The sequence below is a fragment of the Pleurodeles waltl genome, chromosome 6 (genome assembly GCF_031143425.1).
Source record: "Pleurodeles waltl isolate 20211129_DDA chromosome 6, aPleWal1.hap1.20221129, whole genome shotgun sequence".
Lineage (NCBI taxonomy): Eukaryota > Metazoa > Chordata > Amphibia > Caudata > Salamandridae > Pleurodeles > Pleurodeles waltl.
In genome coordinates, this window is record NC_090445.1 from 346,025,491 (window position 1) to 346,047,061 (window position 21,571).

General features: G+C 44.3%; 1 protein-coding gene across 4 annotated transcripts in view; it reads left to right on the top strand.

Moving 5' to 3' along the window:
• The window catches only part of SLC7A7 (solute carrier family 7 member 7), a 149,326-nt gene extending 136,960 nt beyond the window's left edge, over positions 1-12,366 (top strand). For all 4 annotated transcript variants that reach the window (XM_069238247.1, XM_069238246.1, XM_069238248.1 and 1 more), the window contains exons 9-10: positions 10,978-11,161; positions 11,520-12,366. In XM_069238247.1, coding sequence (XP_069094348.1) covers positions 10,978-11,161; positions 11,520-11,626 — 291 coding nt within the window. In that variant the 3' untranslated portion in view covers positions 11,627-12,366. The remainder of the gene's footprint in view (positions 1-10,977; positions 11,162-11,519) is intronic.
• Positions 12,367-21,571: the final 9,205 nt, after the last annotated feature.

Below are 21,571 nucleotides of genomic sequence, written 5' to 3' on the forward strand. Positions count from 1 at the left end.
AGTAAACCTTTTCCACGAGTTAGGATTGATAGTCAATATCCTCAGATCACACCTACAATCTTTCCAAGTTCAACCAGACCTGGGGGCTATTCTCAATGCAGAATTGGGGTTAGTTTACCCCAAGTCTGCCCATATTCACAACTTCTAGCATACAATCTCTCAGTTTCAGGAGAATCACCCTTACACAGTCAGGACAATTATGCGCCTCTTAGGTATGATGGCATTCTGTATTGCCATCGTGCCTCATGCCAGGCTACACATAAGTCTTCTACTGCAATGTTTCTCTCGCCAGTGGTCTCAGTCACAGGGTCACCTTCAAGATCTAGTGTTGGTAGACCGCTTGACTTACATCCCTATATGGTGGAATTCCACCAACCGATTAAAAGGGGAGCCTTTTCAAGATCCTGTTCCTCAAATGATTCTGACCTCAGATGCATCACTGACAGTTTGGGGTGCACATCTCCAGAATTTCACAGTCAAGGACCCCAGTCACCAATTCATACAAATCAACATTCTGGCGAGTTAGGCAGTCTTTCTAGCCCTGAAAGCTTTTCTCCATTACCTATTGCACAAGACCGTCTTTGTCTGTACAGACAACATGACAGCAATGTATTATCTGCAAAAACAGAGGGGGGACACGATCACTCCAACTGTCATCTTGCACAAGCAAAATGGAAATGGGCTCGCCATCACCACATTCATCTACTGGCAGAGTATCTCCCAGGAACCAACAACGATTTTGCAGACCTGCTCAGCAGAATGCACCAACAAGTACACAAATGAGAACTCCACCCAATGGTCCTCCAAAAGTACTTCCAAAAGTGGGAACCCCTCGAATAGACCCGTTTGCCACTGCAGAAAACTCAAAAATGCCCAAGCTTCACCTCCAGGTACCCACACCCTCTCTCCAAGGGCAATGCCCTATGGATCGACTGGTCTGGGATATTTGCCTACGCTTTTCCGCCTCTCCCCCTCATTACATTTCTGGTGCGCAAACTCAGACAAACTTCTCTCAGATTGATCCTTGATTCACCCACCTGGGCTTGCCAACCATGGTTCACAACACTACTAGAACTCTCCATGGTACCTCACGAGAAGCTCCCCAATAGGCCGGATTTTCCCAACTAAATCTTGGTCGGATCAGACATCCAGACCCCAAATCACTTAACCTTGCGATATAAGAGTTTGGTTAGCTACAATTACCTTCCGAATGTATGGACATTTTAAAACAAGCTCATAGACTTACAACTAGGGCCTGTTATGCGACAAAATGGAAGGTTTTATCTGCTACTATCAATCCAAACAAATGGATCCCGTAATACAGTCTGTACAAGAAGTTGCTATTTACTTTCTCTGCAAAAAGCGAACCTGGCTTACACGTAAATCCGATTGCACCTTGCAGCCTTTGCTGCATGTTTACAAAACAGACAGCATATTTCATTGTTTAAAATCCCTGCTATTAAAGCCTTTACAGAAGGCCTTAAAAGAGTAATCCCACCAAGGTTTCCCCCTGTACCATCCTGGAATATTAATATTGTGCTCACTCGGCTCATGGGCCCTCCTTTTGAGCAGCTTCACTCCTGTCCAGTTCAGTTCCTTCCTTGGAAAGGGGCTTTTTTAGTCGCTATTACATCACTTAGATGTGCTAGTGAGCTCCTGGCTTTAACATTAGAAGAACCCTTCTTTCAAGTACACAAAGACTAGGTAGCCCTTCGTACAAACCGAAAGTTCCTACCAAAGGTGGTCTCACAGTTCCACATTAATCAAACCATTGAGTTACCGGTTTTCTTTCCACAACCTGACTCGGTGGCAGAAAGAGTGCGCCACACCTTAGATGTTAAAATAGTGCTCGTGCTACATTGAGAGAACTAAGGAATTTAGGAAAACTTAAACAGCTTTTTGTGGCCTTTTCAGTACCACATAAAGGGAATGCTATTTCAAAGAATAGCATAGCTAGGTGGATTGTAAAATGTATACAGATCTGTTAAGCTAAAACAAAAAGACAATTGCCACTTACTCCTAGAGTAAGTTTTACTAGGAAAAAAGGTGCCACTATTGCATTTTAGGAAACATTCCTTTAGTGGAAGTTTACAAAGCAGCTACATGGTCTACACCGCATATATTCACAAAACATTATTGTGTAGATGTACAAGCGTGTCAACAAGCTCATGTAGGACAAGCTGTACTAAGAAAGATTTTTCAAACAACTGCAACTCCCACAAGCTAGCCACAGCGTTTCTAGGAGGGACTTCCTTATGCAAAGCATGTGTATCTACAGTCACACGTGCCATTGAACAGAAAATTTTACTTGACATGTAGTGCTGTAGACTCACATGCACCCTCCCCAGAAGCATGTGGCCATTTAATTTACTTTATACTTGTATATAGTTGTACATAGGTACTTACACTTCCATGGACATCTTCTTTTCTATACCTCTCTTATACTCTATCCCTTACCTGCCTGCGGGAAAACAATCTAACAAAGGACTCGATACCCATGCGCAGTATCACAGAGAAGGAGAAACCACTCAATCCCATGACTCGAAAATGCTTCTCAAAGAAAAACCAGTTGCAGCACTCCAAACCTAACAATAGATGGCAGGATTATGCAAAGCATGTGAATCTACAGCACTACATGCCATAAACATATGTTTTGGGTAAATAACATTTTCTTTTCAACTTATGATTTGTAATTTGGAAAACAAATCACAAGCATAGGCAAAGGCAATAGGCCTCGCCTTTGCCAATTCTTATTTGCGATGCTGAACAGCACAATGCTTTTTTTAATGCTATTTAGCATTGGGAAAAAAAGTGTGACAGTGCAGCTGCTGTTCGTGGTAACGTCATTCTGTAGGCATGCAGATCCTTACAGAATAAAGCAGGCAACATTTTTCTTTTTGATTGATTGATTGATCTAAGATAGTGTGTGCCACTTAAGTCAGCCAATACAAAAAATATGCACACAGAAGCACTTCTATGGAGGGCTGGCAGCAATTCGCTGCCTGGTCTTTAAAAAAAAAAAAAAAAAAATTAAATATAATAATAATAAAAAGAACCACAGGTGGGTGGAACAAAGGGGAGTGGGCCAGGGGAGCTGCAAATTAAAAAATAAGCTGCGCGACTTACATCATGTAAGAGAGGTACCAACATGAGACTTTTAGGGAGAACCACACAAACAGACCAATATGAAGTGCTGGGGGGGTGTGTGTGTGTGGTGGCAGTGAAGGTAAAAGCACACTAGGGAGACAGCAACATACTGGGGTGGCGGAATAGAGTTAGGTAAAAATGGCATGAAGGAGAGAGCTAAAGAACACATGCTGTCCTGGTGCTCAAACAAGAAAGAAAAAAGCAATTCCCTAAAGTTGAGTGGTGAAAGAAAACAAGTCAGCAAAGCAAACGATTGGTACAGAGAATATCCTCAAAGGGAGGAACAAACACAAGATAGAAAAGAAAAGCGATTGAATAAGAAGCAAACATCAGCGTAACTATAAAGCCAACCAATGGAAAGGAATGCTAAAAGCTAAATTAAAAGCCTAATGTAAGTTCTTGGTAAGCCCACAATTTGCCTTTTTTTTAAATCATCAGAGAGGCAATACATAAAAATAGGCTGTATGTGATTTCATTAAAAAATGATTTAATGGAATACCATGACTGAGAAACAATTTCACCTAAACGGTTCAATGGAAACTTACAGGAAGGATGGCATTTACCTTTTCATGGAGACCAGTTCACAGATTGTATTTTTTTAAATGTGTTTAGCATGCTTATTGTATGGTTGCAGTTCTCACTTTCAGAAATGTTTTTGTCTGAGGCACTTATTTCACTGCATTACTTCAGGCAACATTATTTTGGTTTTATTTCTGTTACATTGTTAAACAATAACTTCAGATGCTTTTAATGTGTTGACCCTCACCACCTCTAAACACTAGGCAACACTGACTTCCTCACAACCCCTAAACACCATCCATCCCTGCCCTTTAAAACCCCTCACCATGCCTACATTCTAGCCATTGCTGACCCCTCAACTCAATCTATCCCCAAACCCTAAGAAGCCCTCACTACACCTAAACTCCACCCATCCCTAAACACTGAAAGCCAATTCTATGTCAGGACCGGAGGCTCAGATTATGTCCTGATTGTGCTGGTTCGCCTCAGTTATACTCCCTGACGCCCTAGATTCACGTTGTGACCAGGGTTGTATAATTGGATTAGGCGCTGCCTAGAGTGCTGCAGGCTGGCTCCCTCCACGCTCTAAGTCATTTTAGCAGTTTTGGCATTTTTCTACTGCTTTCAGCCTGCTGGGGTGTGCACTCCCCCTGACTTTAGTCTTGGACTACCCATAATTCACGTTTTTACGTGACAGAAATTCGCAGAATCCACGTTGCCTAGCATGACTGTAATAAGATGGCCCACTCATATTCTTATGAGGACAAAGAATACTTTGGGGATGAGCCTCCCTTTTTTGATGAGACTCTGGCTGGCGCGTTGGACAATACTGTGCAGCTCTCTATAAATAAGGCACTGGAGAGGGCTCTGGGACCCCTCACTCTTCATTTCGAGAGTTTTGCGCTCCAGAAAGGTTGGTTTCCCACCATTGCGTCTTCGGAGGAAGCGCTTTCGGACCAGCCCTCTACCTCTAAGGGTAAGGCTAAGACCAAATCTTGGGCCCACTCCGATATTTTCAGAAAATTGGCCTCTTCCATCCAAAAGGAACATGGTTATAGCTCCTCCCAAGCTCAAGACGCTTATGGTTCGGATTCGGACCAGTCATCCTCCAAATCATCTTCCGGGTCGGATTCTGAGGAGGATCTCGGTACCAGGCCAGGCGCGGGCAAGCGCAAAAAGTCGGAGTCTACCAAAGCCCCTCCTACCAAGACACCTAAGGTACTGACGTTCAGCCCAGAAGAGATTGTACACCCCCGCTCTTCTAGCTGGGTTCCTCCACCAGAGGTGGCTGAATACCTCCAAAAACATATCAGGGCTAGTTTTGATAAGGATGTGAGGGCCCGGCTTCGTGCGGAGTGTCCTCGCCCTGAGTTGGAGGGTAAGGTTACAGATACACCGGACGTGGACCCGACTATGGTCACCTTTTTAAAGAAATGGGCGAAAGACCCCAAAAAGGGCCTCGACCGAGCTTGGCGCTCTTGCCAAGACAAGCTACTTGACCTCTCGGGTCCTCTAGCCAAGATCTTAGAGATGGCTTACGTGGCCAAGGAGTCTCAGTCCCCTATCGATCCTGACATCTTGGTAGGGTGGGCTCAACGTGCCATTTGCCACTTGGGTAATGCCAACGTGGCTTTATCAACAGAGAGGAGACGTTCTATCCTGATGCGAATTGATCCTCAGCTTACTGAACTCACCACCTCAGAAGCGGGTCCGGTGGCCCAGGGGCTACTATTCGGGGCTCCTTTCATCAAGTATAGTCCAAGACTACAGTCAGGGGGAGTGCACACCCCGGCAGGCTGAAAGAAGTAGAAAAATGCCCAAACTGCTAAAATGACTTAGAGCATGGAGGGAGCCAGCCTGCAGCACTCTAGGCAGCGCCTAATCCAATTATACAACCCTGGTCACAACGTGAACCTAGGGCGTCAGGGAGTATAACTGAGGCGAACCGGCACAATCAGGACATAATCCTCGCCTCCGTGTCCTTAATAGAATTGAAAATTCTTAACGCGTAAGCTTGAAAATGTTTTATCCTGCCCCTAACCTAACCCCACCCATTCCTGAACCCTAAAAACATTCTGCACCTAAACCCTGCCCATCCCTATACCCTTGAAAGCCCTCACTACACCTAAACTCCACCCATCCTCAAACCCTGTAAACACCTCACCACCTTAAACTCCACCCATTCCTGAACCATAAACCTTTCTGCCCTAAAACTCCACATTTCCCTGACTCCTAAGACCTCAGAACACCTAAACACCACGCCTTCCTGAACCCATAAAAACCCTTTCTGTGCCTGAATCCACCAAGCCCAGGTCCCTAAAAATCCCTCAATATCCCTTAAACATTTCCTATCCTTGAGCACCAAAACCCCTCATTACTCCAAGCTCTACCTAAGTTTATAATATTTTTTTATTTTTCCTTACAATTTTCTTTCCTTTAAAATGTTCCCTTTAATTTTTGATTTATTTGTATTCCCTTAAAAATATATTTCCTTAAAACGGTTTTCCATAATTTGGTTTTCTCCTGTGTGGTTTCTCAGTTTTCGTTTTTCTATTAATCCACACACGTTACTAAAAATCTGCGAAATCCGTGGCTGTCTCAGGGAGCTTCTGAGCTCATCGTGTGAGCTGCAGAGTCCCAGCAAGCTTGTGTGAGCATGTAAAGAGTACTGAGAGAATCTCACCATGTTGATTGTGTGAAGAGGCGATAGAGAACCTATGGAAGCAGCGAGCATGGAAAGAAATTTAAGAAAATCTGAGAACTGCTGAACACGGCAGGTGGGTTTATAGATTTTTCAGAGCTTCTAGACGTGGAGCCAAGGTCTTGGAATGCTGGAGCTGGTGAGGGTGGATGGACTTGCTACATAATTTCGAGAAGCTTTTCAGTGTGTGAGGCCATAAAGAATCTCGGGCAACTCTGTTGGAGCAGGGTTGGAGAAATTGAAGGAATTTATAATTGTGGGACCATCTTTAGGAGCTGTCGAGCACAGCAGATGAGCTACAGATTTTTAAGGGACCGCAGTTATTTTTCTTCTATAGTATACCCCCATTATTTGGCACAACTAAAATGAGAAAACGTATACTTACGCCTCATATTTAAACAGAATGTTTCTTATCCAATATTGCCATCGTGTGGATATTGTATGCATTAAAACAAAACAGAGTCGCTCATATCTTATATAGGCCAAAAAACAGGTGACACTTGAGCACACCTCCAACTATTGAGAATTTGTTACAACTTTCAGCAAAATATTTACTTGCATTAAGAAACTATAACAAAAAAAAAGCTAAAGGACTCTCCCAAGGGATAACAACGTGAACATTCTTGGGTTAGAGGAAAATCCGTAACATAAAACGCAAACCCGTGTATAATTTCTACAAACATAGTTCTCCGATACACGAAATGAGTTGGTTGACTTCCCTGCTAAGACCAGCTTTTCTTTATTTACCATTATAGGCAAAGGTGTTTTAAATAGGAGGAAAGATGACAAACACAAATGAGCACATCCGTGTTACTTATCTGATCTGAATACGGCATCCTTAATCAAGGCCATCCGCTGTACATTTGGCGAGGTACACTCGTCTCTGAGATGCTACTAGAGAATCCATCCCAAGTGGCATTGCTTTACGCCAACAATCTACCCAGGCATGTGAGACGTTTTTGAGGGGTCGGGGGCCAAAACTATTGCAGGGCTTCTCTAAGGTTGTCACTGAAAGAGGAGTTCATAATGAATAAGACTTAAGCATGGTAAAAGAGAGATCACAGTAGTTGGCGCCACCTAGTGGTCTTGCCGCGTTAATAAGAAATAGGCCAGGCCTGTTATATTTTATTACGAGGGAGCAGCGCTCTAAACAACGCTGCAGGACTGCTTGAAGAGTAATTTTTAGGGTCGAACGCAAAGCGCTCTGTCCCGGTTATCTCTTTCCGGGCTTTTAACCAGGTTGTCACGCCCATCGGTTAGGTGGGTTCGTGGGCTTGCCTTTTAAAACTCGGTTGATTTAATTAGTGAAAGGCATGCATACGCTATGCTTTTTCTGGGGTTTAGTCCGCCTTGAGGGCGCTGGCCAACTACTGGAAACATACGAGGCTCCATGTTTTCAGTATTGTTTCTGGACTACTTTTTCTCTATTTCATAGGCAGCTCGATCTTGCTGAGTCAACTGCTTTGCATGACATCGACCCTGTGACATGGATATTTGCACTTTTGCCGATATGTTTCACTGCAAGATCGCTTATGTGGAAGTATTTTACTTTTCAGTTCATGTGGCAAGAAAAGTCAGGTTAGGAGTTTACAACACTAATAGCTTTAACTCGAAAAACGCGAGACCCATACCATTTCAAATGATTGTTTTCTCTAGTCTGGATCACTCTTTAATGAGGGCCCTGGCACCTGACAAGGGTTGGACTTTCAAAATACCATTGAAATGCATTGGACTCAGGGTGATTTGGAAGGCCCTAGGACGAAAATGAACCACTGACCAGATGAAACATCTTGCTGTAACTTTTAATCAGTACTTGACTGCTTTCCAGTGGTCAGCCTCAAAATTATGCCATAATGTCAGTGCATTTCAGTGACTAAAATGCTGGTTTTGGATACCAAAGAGGGTCACTAATTTGAATAAATCCTGTCCGGCCCTCCCGAGGAGGACTGGTCATTTACACTAATTTTTATGTGAAAAGGACCCAACACTTTTCCATCAGCCACCACCCCAGGTCTCCCCACTGGATCCAAATAACAAGCGAAAGACTAAGACATGGAGGGTACTATGTATTACGGCGACTTTCGAGCAGTGCTTAATTTGAGCTGGTGGGGGCCTTCTGTACTTATTTTTCGGGACCAGCGCCTATTTTTCCACATCACACATTAACAAAGAATAAGAGATAGAAAGAAGCACAAATCGGAAAGAGAAAAAAAAAAAATCACAAAGGCAAAGCAAGAGCCTGCAGGTTAAGATAAAGGGACAGGAAGTGTTTGGTTGGGGGTTAAAGAGGCATGAGGTGGTTTTAAGGCTACGCAGCCTGATATTTCACAGGCAGACATTTTACTGTATCCTCTGCGGGCTTCTGAGCAGAGCAGTGTTTGTGACAGTATTGTTGTGGTAGTTTTACGTCATGCCTGCAAGTAGCACCCGGTGGCCTCTGGAGTTCTCACTATTCTTTCTCTCTAAAGCCTGGCTGAGTCAAACCACAGTAATGAAATAATTTGAAAAGCAGGGAATTAGACATGTAGCAAAATGTACTGAGTACGAGTGTAGGAGGTGGATAGGACCAAACACATGCAGGGCACAGACGGTGCAGTAAAAATCCTTAGTGTACCTAGAAATTTATGTTTTTACGCCTCCTTCAATTTAGATTTTAATTGCAAGATGTTAGCTAGAACCTACAAGACTCAATTTTCTATTCCAAGTCTTGATGGTTGCTGGATAACATCAAAAAGTCTCTCCTGTTATTAAAAGTCTAGTTTAAAGAGGTCGTACCTTGCTGGAAACAGGGAATGAAGACATTGTGAGGTTCTTGATTCTAGTGGCGCCTAAGAATACCAGCAACCAAAATCTGGTTGACAATAATTGGAGATACGTAGGAATTAGAGCCCAATTGGCCATCTCACGACTTGACATGGGACAGTTTCCTGCATTTTAAACAAAACAACCATTATTTTTCCAGTTTTGTGGCTGAATTGTCCCCATTCCAAAGTACTGGCAGTTTTGGGAGAACATCTAGCCTCAATGAGGAGTCCATGCCAAGCACAAAGGTATTTTTATGGAAAAATACACAGTGATGCCTAATATCTCTTGGTGTGCAGTAGCTGTGTGATTGAGGTTACCTCCAGCCACAGCACAAGTCAAGGGTACACGTGGGTAGACTGCGCCCACCCACTATTTTCACAAGGTGGACGCTGTCCACACTGCCAAGTAGTTGTGCTACACTATAATATGCTGAACTCTTTCAGGTGTAATGTTTAAACACCACAACGCATTCAGCAGTGCCCGTCCGCACGTTGACTGCTTTTCTTCTGTGCAGCAAAGTGCAGGCAGCAAGGAGGGGGCGTTAAAAAAAATATATATATATATTCGAGCTGTGGCCAAAACAAAGGCCAAAGTTAAGTGGTCATCAGGCCTCTTATGTTCTGACTGGAGCTATCTGGAGCTTCACACTTACCTGCAAATGCAATGGAGGGTTAACAAAGACACGTGGCTTGTCGTGACTTCACAGGTACTTAAATGGGGTATGATTTTGACTTTGTTCAGTTCCTGGATATAAGAGATATGAATGCACAGTATGAATGTCAGATATGGTGGCCTGTTCCTTTATTCACACAAATAGCAATTAAAATATCATTTTGTTGTATTTCTTTTATAGCACTACTTACCCCACTGCAAGATGTCAGAGCTCTTTACACCATTTGTTCACATTCTACATTTACAATAAATCATCAAAGTGTAAATCTATATATGGTATGTGTTACATAGGTTAAGAGGGTTACAAGGTGCAGGAGTCACATTTCCTTCATAGTATTACAATTTATGAACTACAAATAACAAAAGGATCTCCATGTTAAAAGCAGTAGCCCACGTAGTTATCTACATAAAATAAAAAATCTGTAATGATGTGCTTTGCAGGAGACACGTTAACCCTCTGTGCTACTTTGATTCAAAACTGGAACTAGACACGACACACATCTTTTCAGCCAATGTGTTAACCACCAGAGTTAGCTTACCATTATTATTCCCTGAGATTTATGGGGCAAGCTAAGCTCTCTGCAGCAGGTGTCTTAACCCCTTAAGATTTTTAAAAATGCAGTCTTTGCAACTAATTAATCAGTACAGATTTGTTGTCAAGTTTCTCCTTGTGTCAATATCTTTGTGGCAGAGATTTTAAATAATAAATATTGAAATTGTGGCCAAGATTTTGTGTCAGGATTGTGTCACTTTTTTGGCACAACCCCAAATGCAAAATGTCATTTGTTAAATCTGGTACTTCAGTCAAATGTACTTCTTGTAGACCTGCTAAACGTGTGTGTGAAGTCTTAAGATCAGATGTCACTCCTTGTGATGTCACTTCCTGTGATGTTATGGGTTGTAATGCCACTTGTGATGTCACGCATCATGATGTCACCTGCTGTAATTTCAAGCGCCATGATGTCACTTGTATACTGTCTAACTTGGTTAGTCCCCACTTCTTTTTTAGGACTTGTGCCCTACCTACAGCCAAAGAGTGGGGGCCGTGGCTCTGTTCATTTCCAGAGACACGCATTAGTGATTTAGGGAAAGAGGGGCACTACATTCACAGCTTCTCATCTCTCTCCTCACAGCTCAGCCTGGTGTTCCCAGTCATCTTTTGCCTTTGTACTCTGTTCCTGGTAGCTGTGCCCCTGTACAGTGACACCATCAATTCCCTCATTGGGATTGGCATTGCACTTTCGGGAGTGCCCGTCTACTTCCTGGCCGTCTACATGCCAGTCAGCAGAAAACCCATGTGGATACGGAATGCCTTGGGTAAGTGGAAAATCCTTGAAGAGTACTGTTGATGTTTCTAGCTTTTGGGAAGTAGGGCGAAGAAATGAAGGTAATCCTACCATCAAATACCACGGAGGTACCTGTCATCTTGAGGGGGAATAATGCAGTTTTTTTGCTGATTTATTTGGGGACTTCTCCATTATCGCATACCCCCATCGCTTCCTTAGGGGCCCACATATCCACTCCAACTCCCCACACCACAAACTTCCCCAACATGAAACAGTCATAAAGAGGCGGTAATTTTCTGAGGCTAAAGGTCACAGACATTTTTATTTAAAAATTATATGTATGCCTCCTGAAAGTGGATCTAAATTAATCTTTGTCTCCTTCTCTTTAGCTTGCACAACCCGCTACATTCAGATACTCTGCTATTCTGTGATCACAGAGATGGACCTGGACGATGAGGTGGAAGAAGCCAAAAGAAGAGGCTCCAAGTCCAAATAAGGCACATGTCTAGCCAATAGAAATCAGTCTTTTTCACTGTAGGCAACCAAGGAAACTGGTGACCATTTTGGATGTATAGCCTTGGCCGTTGCCAGCGGAGGGCAAATGAGACATGTAAAGTTATTTGTTTACGGCCAAGAGGTGTTTTTCTGATGATGGTAGGCGTATAAAATTGTATTCCCCGAAATTGCTGGTGGGAACAGTGCACACTCCAGAGCAAGAAGAGCGGGGACAACACTTCTCCATTCTGATCTCTTCCTTTGAGGGTGATCATGCTGTCTTTATTCCTCTGACAACAATCCACAAACTGTAGTTCATTCCGATCACCATGAAGGAGTCCCATTTTGTAGGGACTGAGGCCTACAAGTTATGCCTTGGATTTTTTTTCAAGCTTCCAGACAGGATCCACATTGCTCCAAAAGGCCCATGCCACAAGCTTTGTGACGCAGTCCAGTGCCAGATACCCACACAACTGAATGCACAGGCCATCAAAGGGCAGCTAACACGGCTACCGAAAGGAGCCCACTGCTGGAAAAGAAAATGAAACTCGATGGACGTTTCTGGGGATACAGATGATGGATGCCGGGAGAGCATGGTCACAGCAGGAATACCGTCAAAGGTGTGCTTCCACTCTCCTCGGTTACTGGAGCAGGGTCATAGAGCAGCTTCTTCGTCTGAATGGCCCCGACTCACAGACCCTTGTGATGATGATGTAATAATATTAAAATAATTTTACGAGAGTTGGCTGAATTGTAGAGTTTCTACAGCAGTGTGTGCATGGGGATATTCCAGAATCCATGGATTGAGAGGCTTCCAGGCCTAAAGAATCCACAGTGCTCTCACAATGCATCTCCCCCCTCACTTCTCACTTGAAACCCCACACTGCCATCCCATGATTAATACTTCTGTGAAGCTTTCACAACGCATCTCTAGCCTCACTTGTACACTACAATGCTTTTGCAGGACAAATATTTCCACGGAGCTGTCATAATGTATCTGTTTTCTCTTGTTCCATGCAGTGTTATCCCAGTACTAAGTCCTCCTCAGAGATCTCACAATGCATCTTTGCCCGCAGGTGCACTATCCCTTTTCGAATTCCACAGAGGTCTTGCGATGGAGCTGTACTTTGGCCCGGACTACCCTATTAAGACTCCAACAAAGCTCTCGCAATGCATTTCTACTCTCACTTGTATAATGTATTGCTACCCCAGTGTGATTTCCAGGGAGTCCTTCAGTTCAACTCTACTCTGCCATTAACCACCAAAATCTATTCTAATAAGTTTTCTACATGGTTCTCACAGAGAATTGCAACCCTCGCTTGCACCAAGCACTGCCATCCTAGTAAGATTTCCACAGAGCTCTTCCAGTGCATCTCTGCCCCGACCTGCACTACCCACTGCTGTCCAAGTAAGGCCATAAAGCACCCCCGCAGTGCAGCTTTACCATCCCTTTACTTGCACCCTGGGTTGCTATACCGGTATGACTTCCACAGAGCTCCCTCTTGCAGTCCATATTTACCCTCACTTGTGCCCTGCATTGCTACCCCAGTGAGACTTCCACAGGGCTCTACCAATGCATTTCTACTGACTTGCACCAGGCACTGCTGTCCCACTACTATTTTTAGTGAGTGCTTACAGACCAATACCTCAGCTGATCAAGCCACTCTACAAGAATAAACTTGAAGGTGGAACACCTGTCTCTGTACAACTGGCACAATATGAAATTCCCTCCAGTCAGACATGAAATATTATGTTCGATGGCATCTGTCGCTGTAGATACGCATGTTCTGCAATAGCTCGCCATCTGGTGTTGGGCCGGAGTGTTACAAGTTGTTTTTCTTCGAAGAAGTCTTTCGAGTCACGGGACCGAGTGACTCCTCTTTTTGTCTCCATTGCGCATGGGCGTCGACTCCATCTTCGATTGTTTTTTTTCCGCCATCGGGTTCGGACGTGTTCCTGTCGCTCCGAGTTTCGGAACGGAAAATTAGCTAATTTCGGAAGATTTTCGTCGGTATTGTTGCGTTCGGGATCGGCGTACTTAGATTCCACACCGCATCGAAGATCGAAGAGCTCCGGTGCCCTTCGGGGTAGTTTTTCGATCCTCCGTCGGGGCCTGGTCGGCCCGACCGCGTGCTGAAGAACGCCGATGGAACGGACCCCGTTCCGTTTCTGCCCCAAATGCCACAATAAGTACCCTTACACAGACCAACACTTGGTCTGCAACCTGTGCCTGTCACCTGAGCACAGCGAAGACACCTGCGAGGCCTGTCGTGCGTTCCAGTCCCGAAAAACACTCCGAGACCGTCGAGCCAGAAGACTTCAGATGGCGTCTGCACCGACAGCCCAACGGGAGTTCGAGGAACAGGAAGAAGAAGGTACCTTCTCGATCCAAGACTCGGACTCCGAAGGATTCGACGATACACAAACCGTGAGTAAGACGTCGAAATCCACTCAGAAGAACATTTACAAGGCCCAGGGGACGCCACTGCCACCAGGCCATGGCTCCACCCATAAATTCGGTGACCGCCCGTCGGCACCGAAAAAGGCCCACACAGTGCCGAGATCGTCCGACTCCGGTCGAGACACCGGCACGCAGCCTTCTCGGGACCGAGAAAGTGCTGGAGACAAGCCTCGACACCGAGATGCCGGTGCCGACACGGCTCGACGCTGAGACAGCGGCACCGAAACAGATCGACGCCGAGAGGTTTCGGCCCCGAAAAAGAAAAGAGTCACCTCGGAGCCGAAAAAACACGCAGACAGGGTTTCGATGCCGAAACAAACTGCAAGCGACCCAGCTTCAGGCTCTTATACAGAAGAGCACTCGCTAACCTCCCAAATGCAGAAGCATAGGTTTGAGGAAGAGCTGCAAGCAACTGATGTGGACCATACGCAAAAGCGTATCTTCATACAGCAGGGGACAGGAAAAATAAGCACCCTTCCCCCCATTAGGAGAAAGAGAAGGTTGGAGTTCCAGACGGAACAAACACCACAACCAAAAGTGGTGAAAAGAGTTACCCCACCACCCTCTCCTCCGCCTGTGATTAACGTCTCACCAGCACAAACTCCATCACACTCCCCAGCTCACACCACCATGAGCCAGGGTGACCAAGATCAGGACGCATGGGACCTATACGACGCCCCAGTGTCAGATAACAGTCCGGAGGCATACCCTACAAAGCCATCTCCACCAGAAGACAGCACCGCGTATTCTCAAGTGGTGGCTAGAGCAGCACAATTTCACAACGTAAGCCTCCACTCAGAACAAGTCGAGGATGATTTCTTATTTAACACACTCTCCTCCACCCACAGCTCCTACCAAAGCCTGCCTATGCTCCCTGGTATGCTCCGGCACGCAAAAGACATCTTTAAGGAGCCGGTCAAAAGTAGGGCAATCACACCAAGGGTGGAAAAAAAGTATAAGGCGCCTCCTACAGACCCGGCTTTCATCACTACACAGCTGCCACCAGACTCTGTCGTTGTAGGAGCAGCTAGGAAAAGGGCCAACTCTCACACATCTGGAGATGCACCACCCCCAGATAAAGAAAGCCGCAAGTTCGATGCAGCTGGTAAAAGAGTCGCAGCACAAGCTGCAAACCAGTGGCGCATCGCGAACTCACAGGCACTACTTGCGCGCTATGACAGAGCCCACTGGGACGAGATGCAACATCTCATTGATCATCTGCCCAAGGACTTACAAAATAGGGCAAAACAAGTGGTTGAGGAGGGACAGACCATTTCCAACAACCAGATCCGCTCCTCCATGGACGCTGCAGATACAGCTGCACGGACAATTAATACATCCGTAACTATCAGAAGGCATGCATGGCTCCGAACGTCTGGATTTAAACCAGAGATTCAACAAGCAGTTCTCAATATGCCTTTTAATGAAAAAGAACTGTTCGGTCCAGAAGTGGACACAGCGATTGAGAAACTCAAAAAAGATACGGACACTGCCAAAGCCATGGGCGCACTCTACTCCCCGCAGAGCAGAGGGAATTACAGCACATTCCGTAAAACGCCCTTTCGAGGGGGGTTTCGAGGTCAAAGCACACAAGCCAGCACCTCACAAGCCACACCGTCCAGTTACCAGGGACAGTATAGAGGAGGTTTTCGGGGACAATATAGAGGAGGGCAATTCCCTAGAAATAGAGGAAGATTTCAAAGCCCCAAAGCCCCTACTACTAAACAGTGACTCACAGGTCACTCACCCCCTCCACACAACACCAGTGGGGGGAAGAATAGGTCATTATTACAATGCATGGGAGGAAATCACTACAGACACTTGGGTTCTAGCAATTATCCAACATGGTTATTGCATAGAATTTCTACAATTCCCTCCAAACATACCACCAAAAGCACAAAATTTAACAACACACCATTCCAATCTCCTGGAGATAGAAGTGCAGGCACTATTGCAAAAGAATGCAATCGAATTAGTGCCAAACACACAAATAAACACAGGAGTTTACTCACTGTACTTTCTGATACCAAAGAAGGACAAAACACTGAGACCAATCCTAGACCTCAGAGTAGTGAACACTTTCATCAAATCAGACCACTTCCACATGGTCACACTACAAGAAGTATTGCCATTGCTAAAACTGCACGACTACATGGCAACTTTAGACCTCAAGGATGCTTATTTCCATATACCAATACACCCATCGCACAGGAAATACCTAAGGTTTGTATTCAAAGGAATACATTACCAATTCAAGGTACTGCCTTTCGGATTAACAACCGCACCAAGAGTCTTTACCAAATGTCTAGCGGTAGTCGCAGCACACATAAGAAGGCAGCAAATACATGTGTTCCCATATCTAGACGACTGGCTAATCAAGGCCCACTCGTTAATAGAGTGCTCAAATCACACAAATCATATCATACAAACCCTCTTCAAACTAGGGTTCACCGTCAATTTCACAAAATCCAAAATTCTGCCACGCAAGGTACAACAATACCTGGGAGCCATAATAGACACATCAAAAGGAGTAGCCACTCCAAGTCCACAAAGAATTCAAAATTTCAACACCATCATACAACGCATGTATCCAACACAAAAGATACAGGCAAAGATGGTATTACAACTCCTAGGCATGATGTCATCATGCATAGCCATTGTCCCAAACGCAAGACTGCACATGAGGCCCTTACAACAATGCCTAGCATCACAGTGGTCTCAAGCACAGGGTCACCTTCTAGATCTGGTGTTAATAGACCGCCAAACTTACCTCTCGCTTCTGTGGTGGAACAACATAAATTTAAACAAGGGGCGGCCTTTCCAAGACCCAGTGCCACAATACGTAATAACAACAGATGCTTCCATGACAGGGTGGGGAGCACACCTCGATCAACACAGCATACAAGGACAATGGAACGTACATCAAACAAAACTGCATATCAATCACCTAGAACTTCTAGCAGTTTTTCAAGCACTAAAAGCTTTCCAACCAATAATAGTTCACAAATACATTCTCGTCAAAACAGACAACATGACAACTATGTATTATCTAAACAAGCAGGGGGGGACGCACTCCACGCAGTTAAGCCTGCTAGCACAAAAAATTTGGCATTGGGCAATTCACAACCAAATTCGCCTAATTGCACAGTTTATACCAGGGATACAAAATCAACTCGCAGACAATCTCTCTCGAGATCACCAACAGGTCCACGAATGGGAAATTCACCCCCAAATTCTGAACACTTATTTCAAACTCTGGGGAACACCTCAGATAGACTTGTTTGCGACAAGGGAGAACGCAAAATGCCAAAACTTCGCATCCAGATACCCACACAAACAATCCCAAGGCAATGCCCTATGGATGAACTGGTCAGGGATATTTGCTTACGCTTTTCCTCCTCTCCCTCTCCTTCCTTACCTGGTAAACAAACTCAGTCAAAGCAAACTCAAACTCATATTGATAGCACCAACTTGGGCAAGGCAACCCTGGTACACAACGCTGCTAGACCTATCAGTGGTACCCTGCATCAAATTGCCCAACAGGCCAGATCTGTTGACACAGCACAACCAAAAGATCAGACACCCAGATCCAGCATCGCTGAATCTAGCAATCTGGCTCCTGAAATCCTAGAATTCGGGCACTTACAACTTACCCAAGAATGTATGGAAGTCATAAAACAAGCAAGAAGGCCATCCACCAGGCACTGCTATGCAAGTAAATGGAAGAGGTTTGTTTGCTACTGCCATATTAATCAAATACAACCATTACACACAACTCCAGAACATGTAGTGGGTTACTTGCTTCACTTACAAAAATCTAACCTAGCTTTCTCTTCCATTAAGATTCACCTTGCAGCAATATCTGCATACCTGCAGACTACCTATTCAACTTCCCTATATAAAATACCAGTCATTAAAGCATTCATGGAGGGCCTTAGGAGAATTATACCACCAAGAACACTACCTGTTCCTTCATGGAACCTAAATGTTGTCCTAACTAGACTTATGGGTCCACCTTTTGAACCCATGCACTCCTGCGACATACAGTTCCTAACCTGGAAGGTGGCATTTCTCATCGCCATTACTTCCCTGAGAAGAGTAAGCGAGATTCAGGCGTTTACTATACAGGAACCTTTTATACAACTACACAAAAATAAAGTCGTCCTAAGGACCAATCCTAAATTTTTGCCAAAGGTTATTTCACCGTTCCATCTAAATCAAACAGTGGAACTTCCAGTGTTTTTTCCACAGCCAGATACCGTAGCTGAAAGGGCACTACATACATTAGATGTCAAAAGAGCATTGATGTATTACATTGACAGAACAAAGAACATCAGAAAGACTAAACAACTCTTTATTGCATTTCAAAAACCTCATGCAGGAAACCCAATTTCAAAACAAGGTATAGCCAGATGGATAGTTAAATGCATCCAAATCTGCTACCTTAAAGCTAAACGACAGCTGCCCATTACACCAAGGGCACACTCAACCAGAAAGAAAGGTGCTACCATGGCCTTTCTAGGAAACATCCCAATGCAAGAAATATGTAAGGCAGCCACATGGTCTACGCCTCACACATTCACCAAGCACTACTGTGTAGACGTGTTATCCGCACAACAAGCCACAGTAGGTCAAGCTGTATTAAGAACATTATTTCAGACTACTTCCACTCCTACAGGCTGATCCACCGCTTTTGGGGAAATAACTGCTTACTAGTCTATGCAGAACATGCGTATCTACAGCGACAGATGCCATCGAACTGAAAATGTCACTTACCCAGTGTACATCTGTTCGTGGCATCAGTCGCAGTAGATTCGCATGTGCCCACCCGCCTCCCCGGGAGCCTGTAGCAGTTTGGAAGTTACCTTCAATTATTTATATATGTGTCATCTCAACCTTAAATAGGTGCATACTTAGTCACTCCATTGCATGGGCACTATTACTACAATTCAACTCCTACCTCACCCTCTGCGGGGAAAAACAATCGAAGATGGAGTCGACGCCCATGCGCAATGGAGACAAAAGGAGGAGTCACTCGGTCCCGTGACTCGAAAGACTTCTTCGAAGAAAAACAACTTGTAACACTCCGGCCCAACACCAGATGGCGAGCTATTGCAGAACATGCGAATCTACTGCGACTGATGCCACGAACAGATGTACACTGGGTAAGTGACATTTTCAATATCATTTGAATTCATAAAATAGGTCAAACCTGGTTTTCCCCAAACCAATAAAGAGAGACCTTCACCGACGCAGGTAGAGAATGGACATCAAATAACTCAGCTGAAAGTTTTTAGTTCACTTACACGTAACATTCACATTTTCACTGAATTTATGTGCGACTTTTCAGTTCTTTAAAATTAAATGGTAGATAGATAGCACAAATTGCCTCTTCTATGGACAGTTATTGTCTAGAAATGACCTTAAAACAGCCCTAAATGTACTTATGCAAGGCTACTATTACTTTCAAAACATGACACGGGGCACCTGGCAGCTTGGTATTTCACAGGTCTCCCCATTGTGTGCCTCTGGGCCCTCTGTTGATAGAAAACCTTGGACCAGTAAGGTCTCAGTCATATCCTGTCCATAATAAACATGCACATCCGCTGACATTTGTAGGTGAGCATCCTTCCCCATAGACGCGTGCCCCAGTGACCTCGTGTTGTGAACACCTTAAATACCACACACTTTTAAAGGCGAGCCAGAAGAGTTAGTAGGCCTGTTATACTTCTTGCACAGGGCAGGATTTGGGCTTGATTTAGGAGATGAGCCACCATGGATAAACTCTCACCCCTGGAGGAAGTGGCAAAAAAGGAGGAGACTCAAACCCCCTAATGTCACCCTTGCCCAACACAGTACACCTAAGGTGATTACAATTTTGACCAGTAGATCCTCGTACCTCACACCATTACCTTCACCAGAAGCCTGAGCGTTTTCCACTACCACCCAACTACAAACCAGATCCAGGCTGCTGGACTCCAAGAGAACTTGGAAAGTCCTCAGAGGTGACCAATGTGATATTTCAGCACTGTATAAAACTGTAAAAGTACATTAACAAAATAATGCATGCGAGGTCCTAGCCATACGCCCAGTCTTGTTAGCGATTAAAGTATCCCATCTTTTGCCTTTACATCCTTCATTTTGCCATACACATCTCTTGCTTCCTTTGTCCTTTTTCTCCAAATTTCACTTCCCCACCTTCATTTCATCCTGTTTTTCATTCTCTCCATCTCTTCATCCATTCCATCTTTCCTCTTGCCACCATCTTTTCTTTCCAGTATTTCTTCAACCACTTTTCTCCTTCCTTCCTCTCAGCACCGGTTTCACTAGCTTTCTTTCCTCCCGCCTCTGGCTTCTCTTTCTTCTTTTCCTCCTAATGCCGCTGCGTTTCTCCACATCCCTTTGGTCTTTCTTCTCCATCCTTTCCTTTTTTCTGTTATCCCAATTCTTCCCCTATGCCCTGCTTTTACATTTCCTTCCCTCACTCACAGTCCTCCATATTTGGGGCCCTATTTAGAGTCTGGCAGAGATGGACGGACCTTAAATTTTCATCACCGCCATGACAGTTCATGTTTTGTTTTTCAGAAATGAACTCCTGCTAAAAAAAAAAAAAAAAAAAAAAATGTTAAAGGTTTGGTGGCTGGCCATCAAAACTGATAGCTGTCCAACAAAACTTTGTACAATGCAGCGAACAGCAGCGATAGCGGTTCCTTTCAATGTACAGAAATGACCAGTGTGCCAGCTGTCACTTCTAAATTTAGTGGATAGTAGGGCGGCAGAAGTACTGTCCTCTGAGAACCTGATGACTGCGTACCGTCTGTCAAAATCTAAATCAGACCCTTTGTTTTATTTCTCTTCTACCTTCATTTTTCTCTTCAAACTTTTCAGTCAGCCTACTGTCTTCCCTTTGTTTCTCCATGTCCTTTGTTTTTTCCTCTTTCCTCAAATCTGTCTTCTCCTTGTATCTCACTCTTCTAGGCTTATTCGTCAACCCTCTCTTATCTGTCTGTCTCGATTCTCTCGTTTTTCATTGTCCCTCCCTCCCAGTCATGGTCTCACTTTTATTCTCCCACCGTTCCTTAAGTGAGTCCTTCTCTCTCACCTAATTTCTTCCTCCTCTGTCACTGTTAAGATTACATGACAAAAACAATTCATTTTGGCTAGCTTATCACTCATTTTGACTAGATATATGGGTTAATTCAGTCAAAAAAAACACCTTAACTTGTTAGGCCTAATAATGTAATACATTTGAGAAAAGAACATGTACATGGTTTGATATGTTTAGTATTCTTTCTCATAGTTATTGAAACTATAAAAAGCTTGCTTGGGTGAAGGCAAGGTGCTTATGGGTGAGGGATTTATATGTACACAGAGGTGAGCAGTGTTTGTTGGATGTAGGTGATATGAGGAATTGCATGGTGTACACAGATCAGACAGAGCTAGGTGCATATAGGTGATATGTAACTGTGTACACACAGGTGAGAG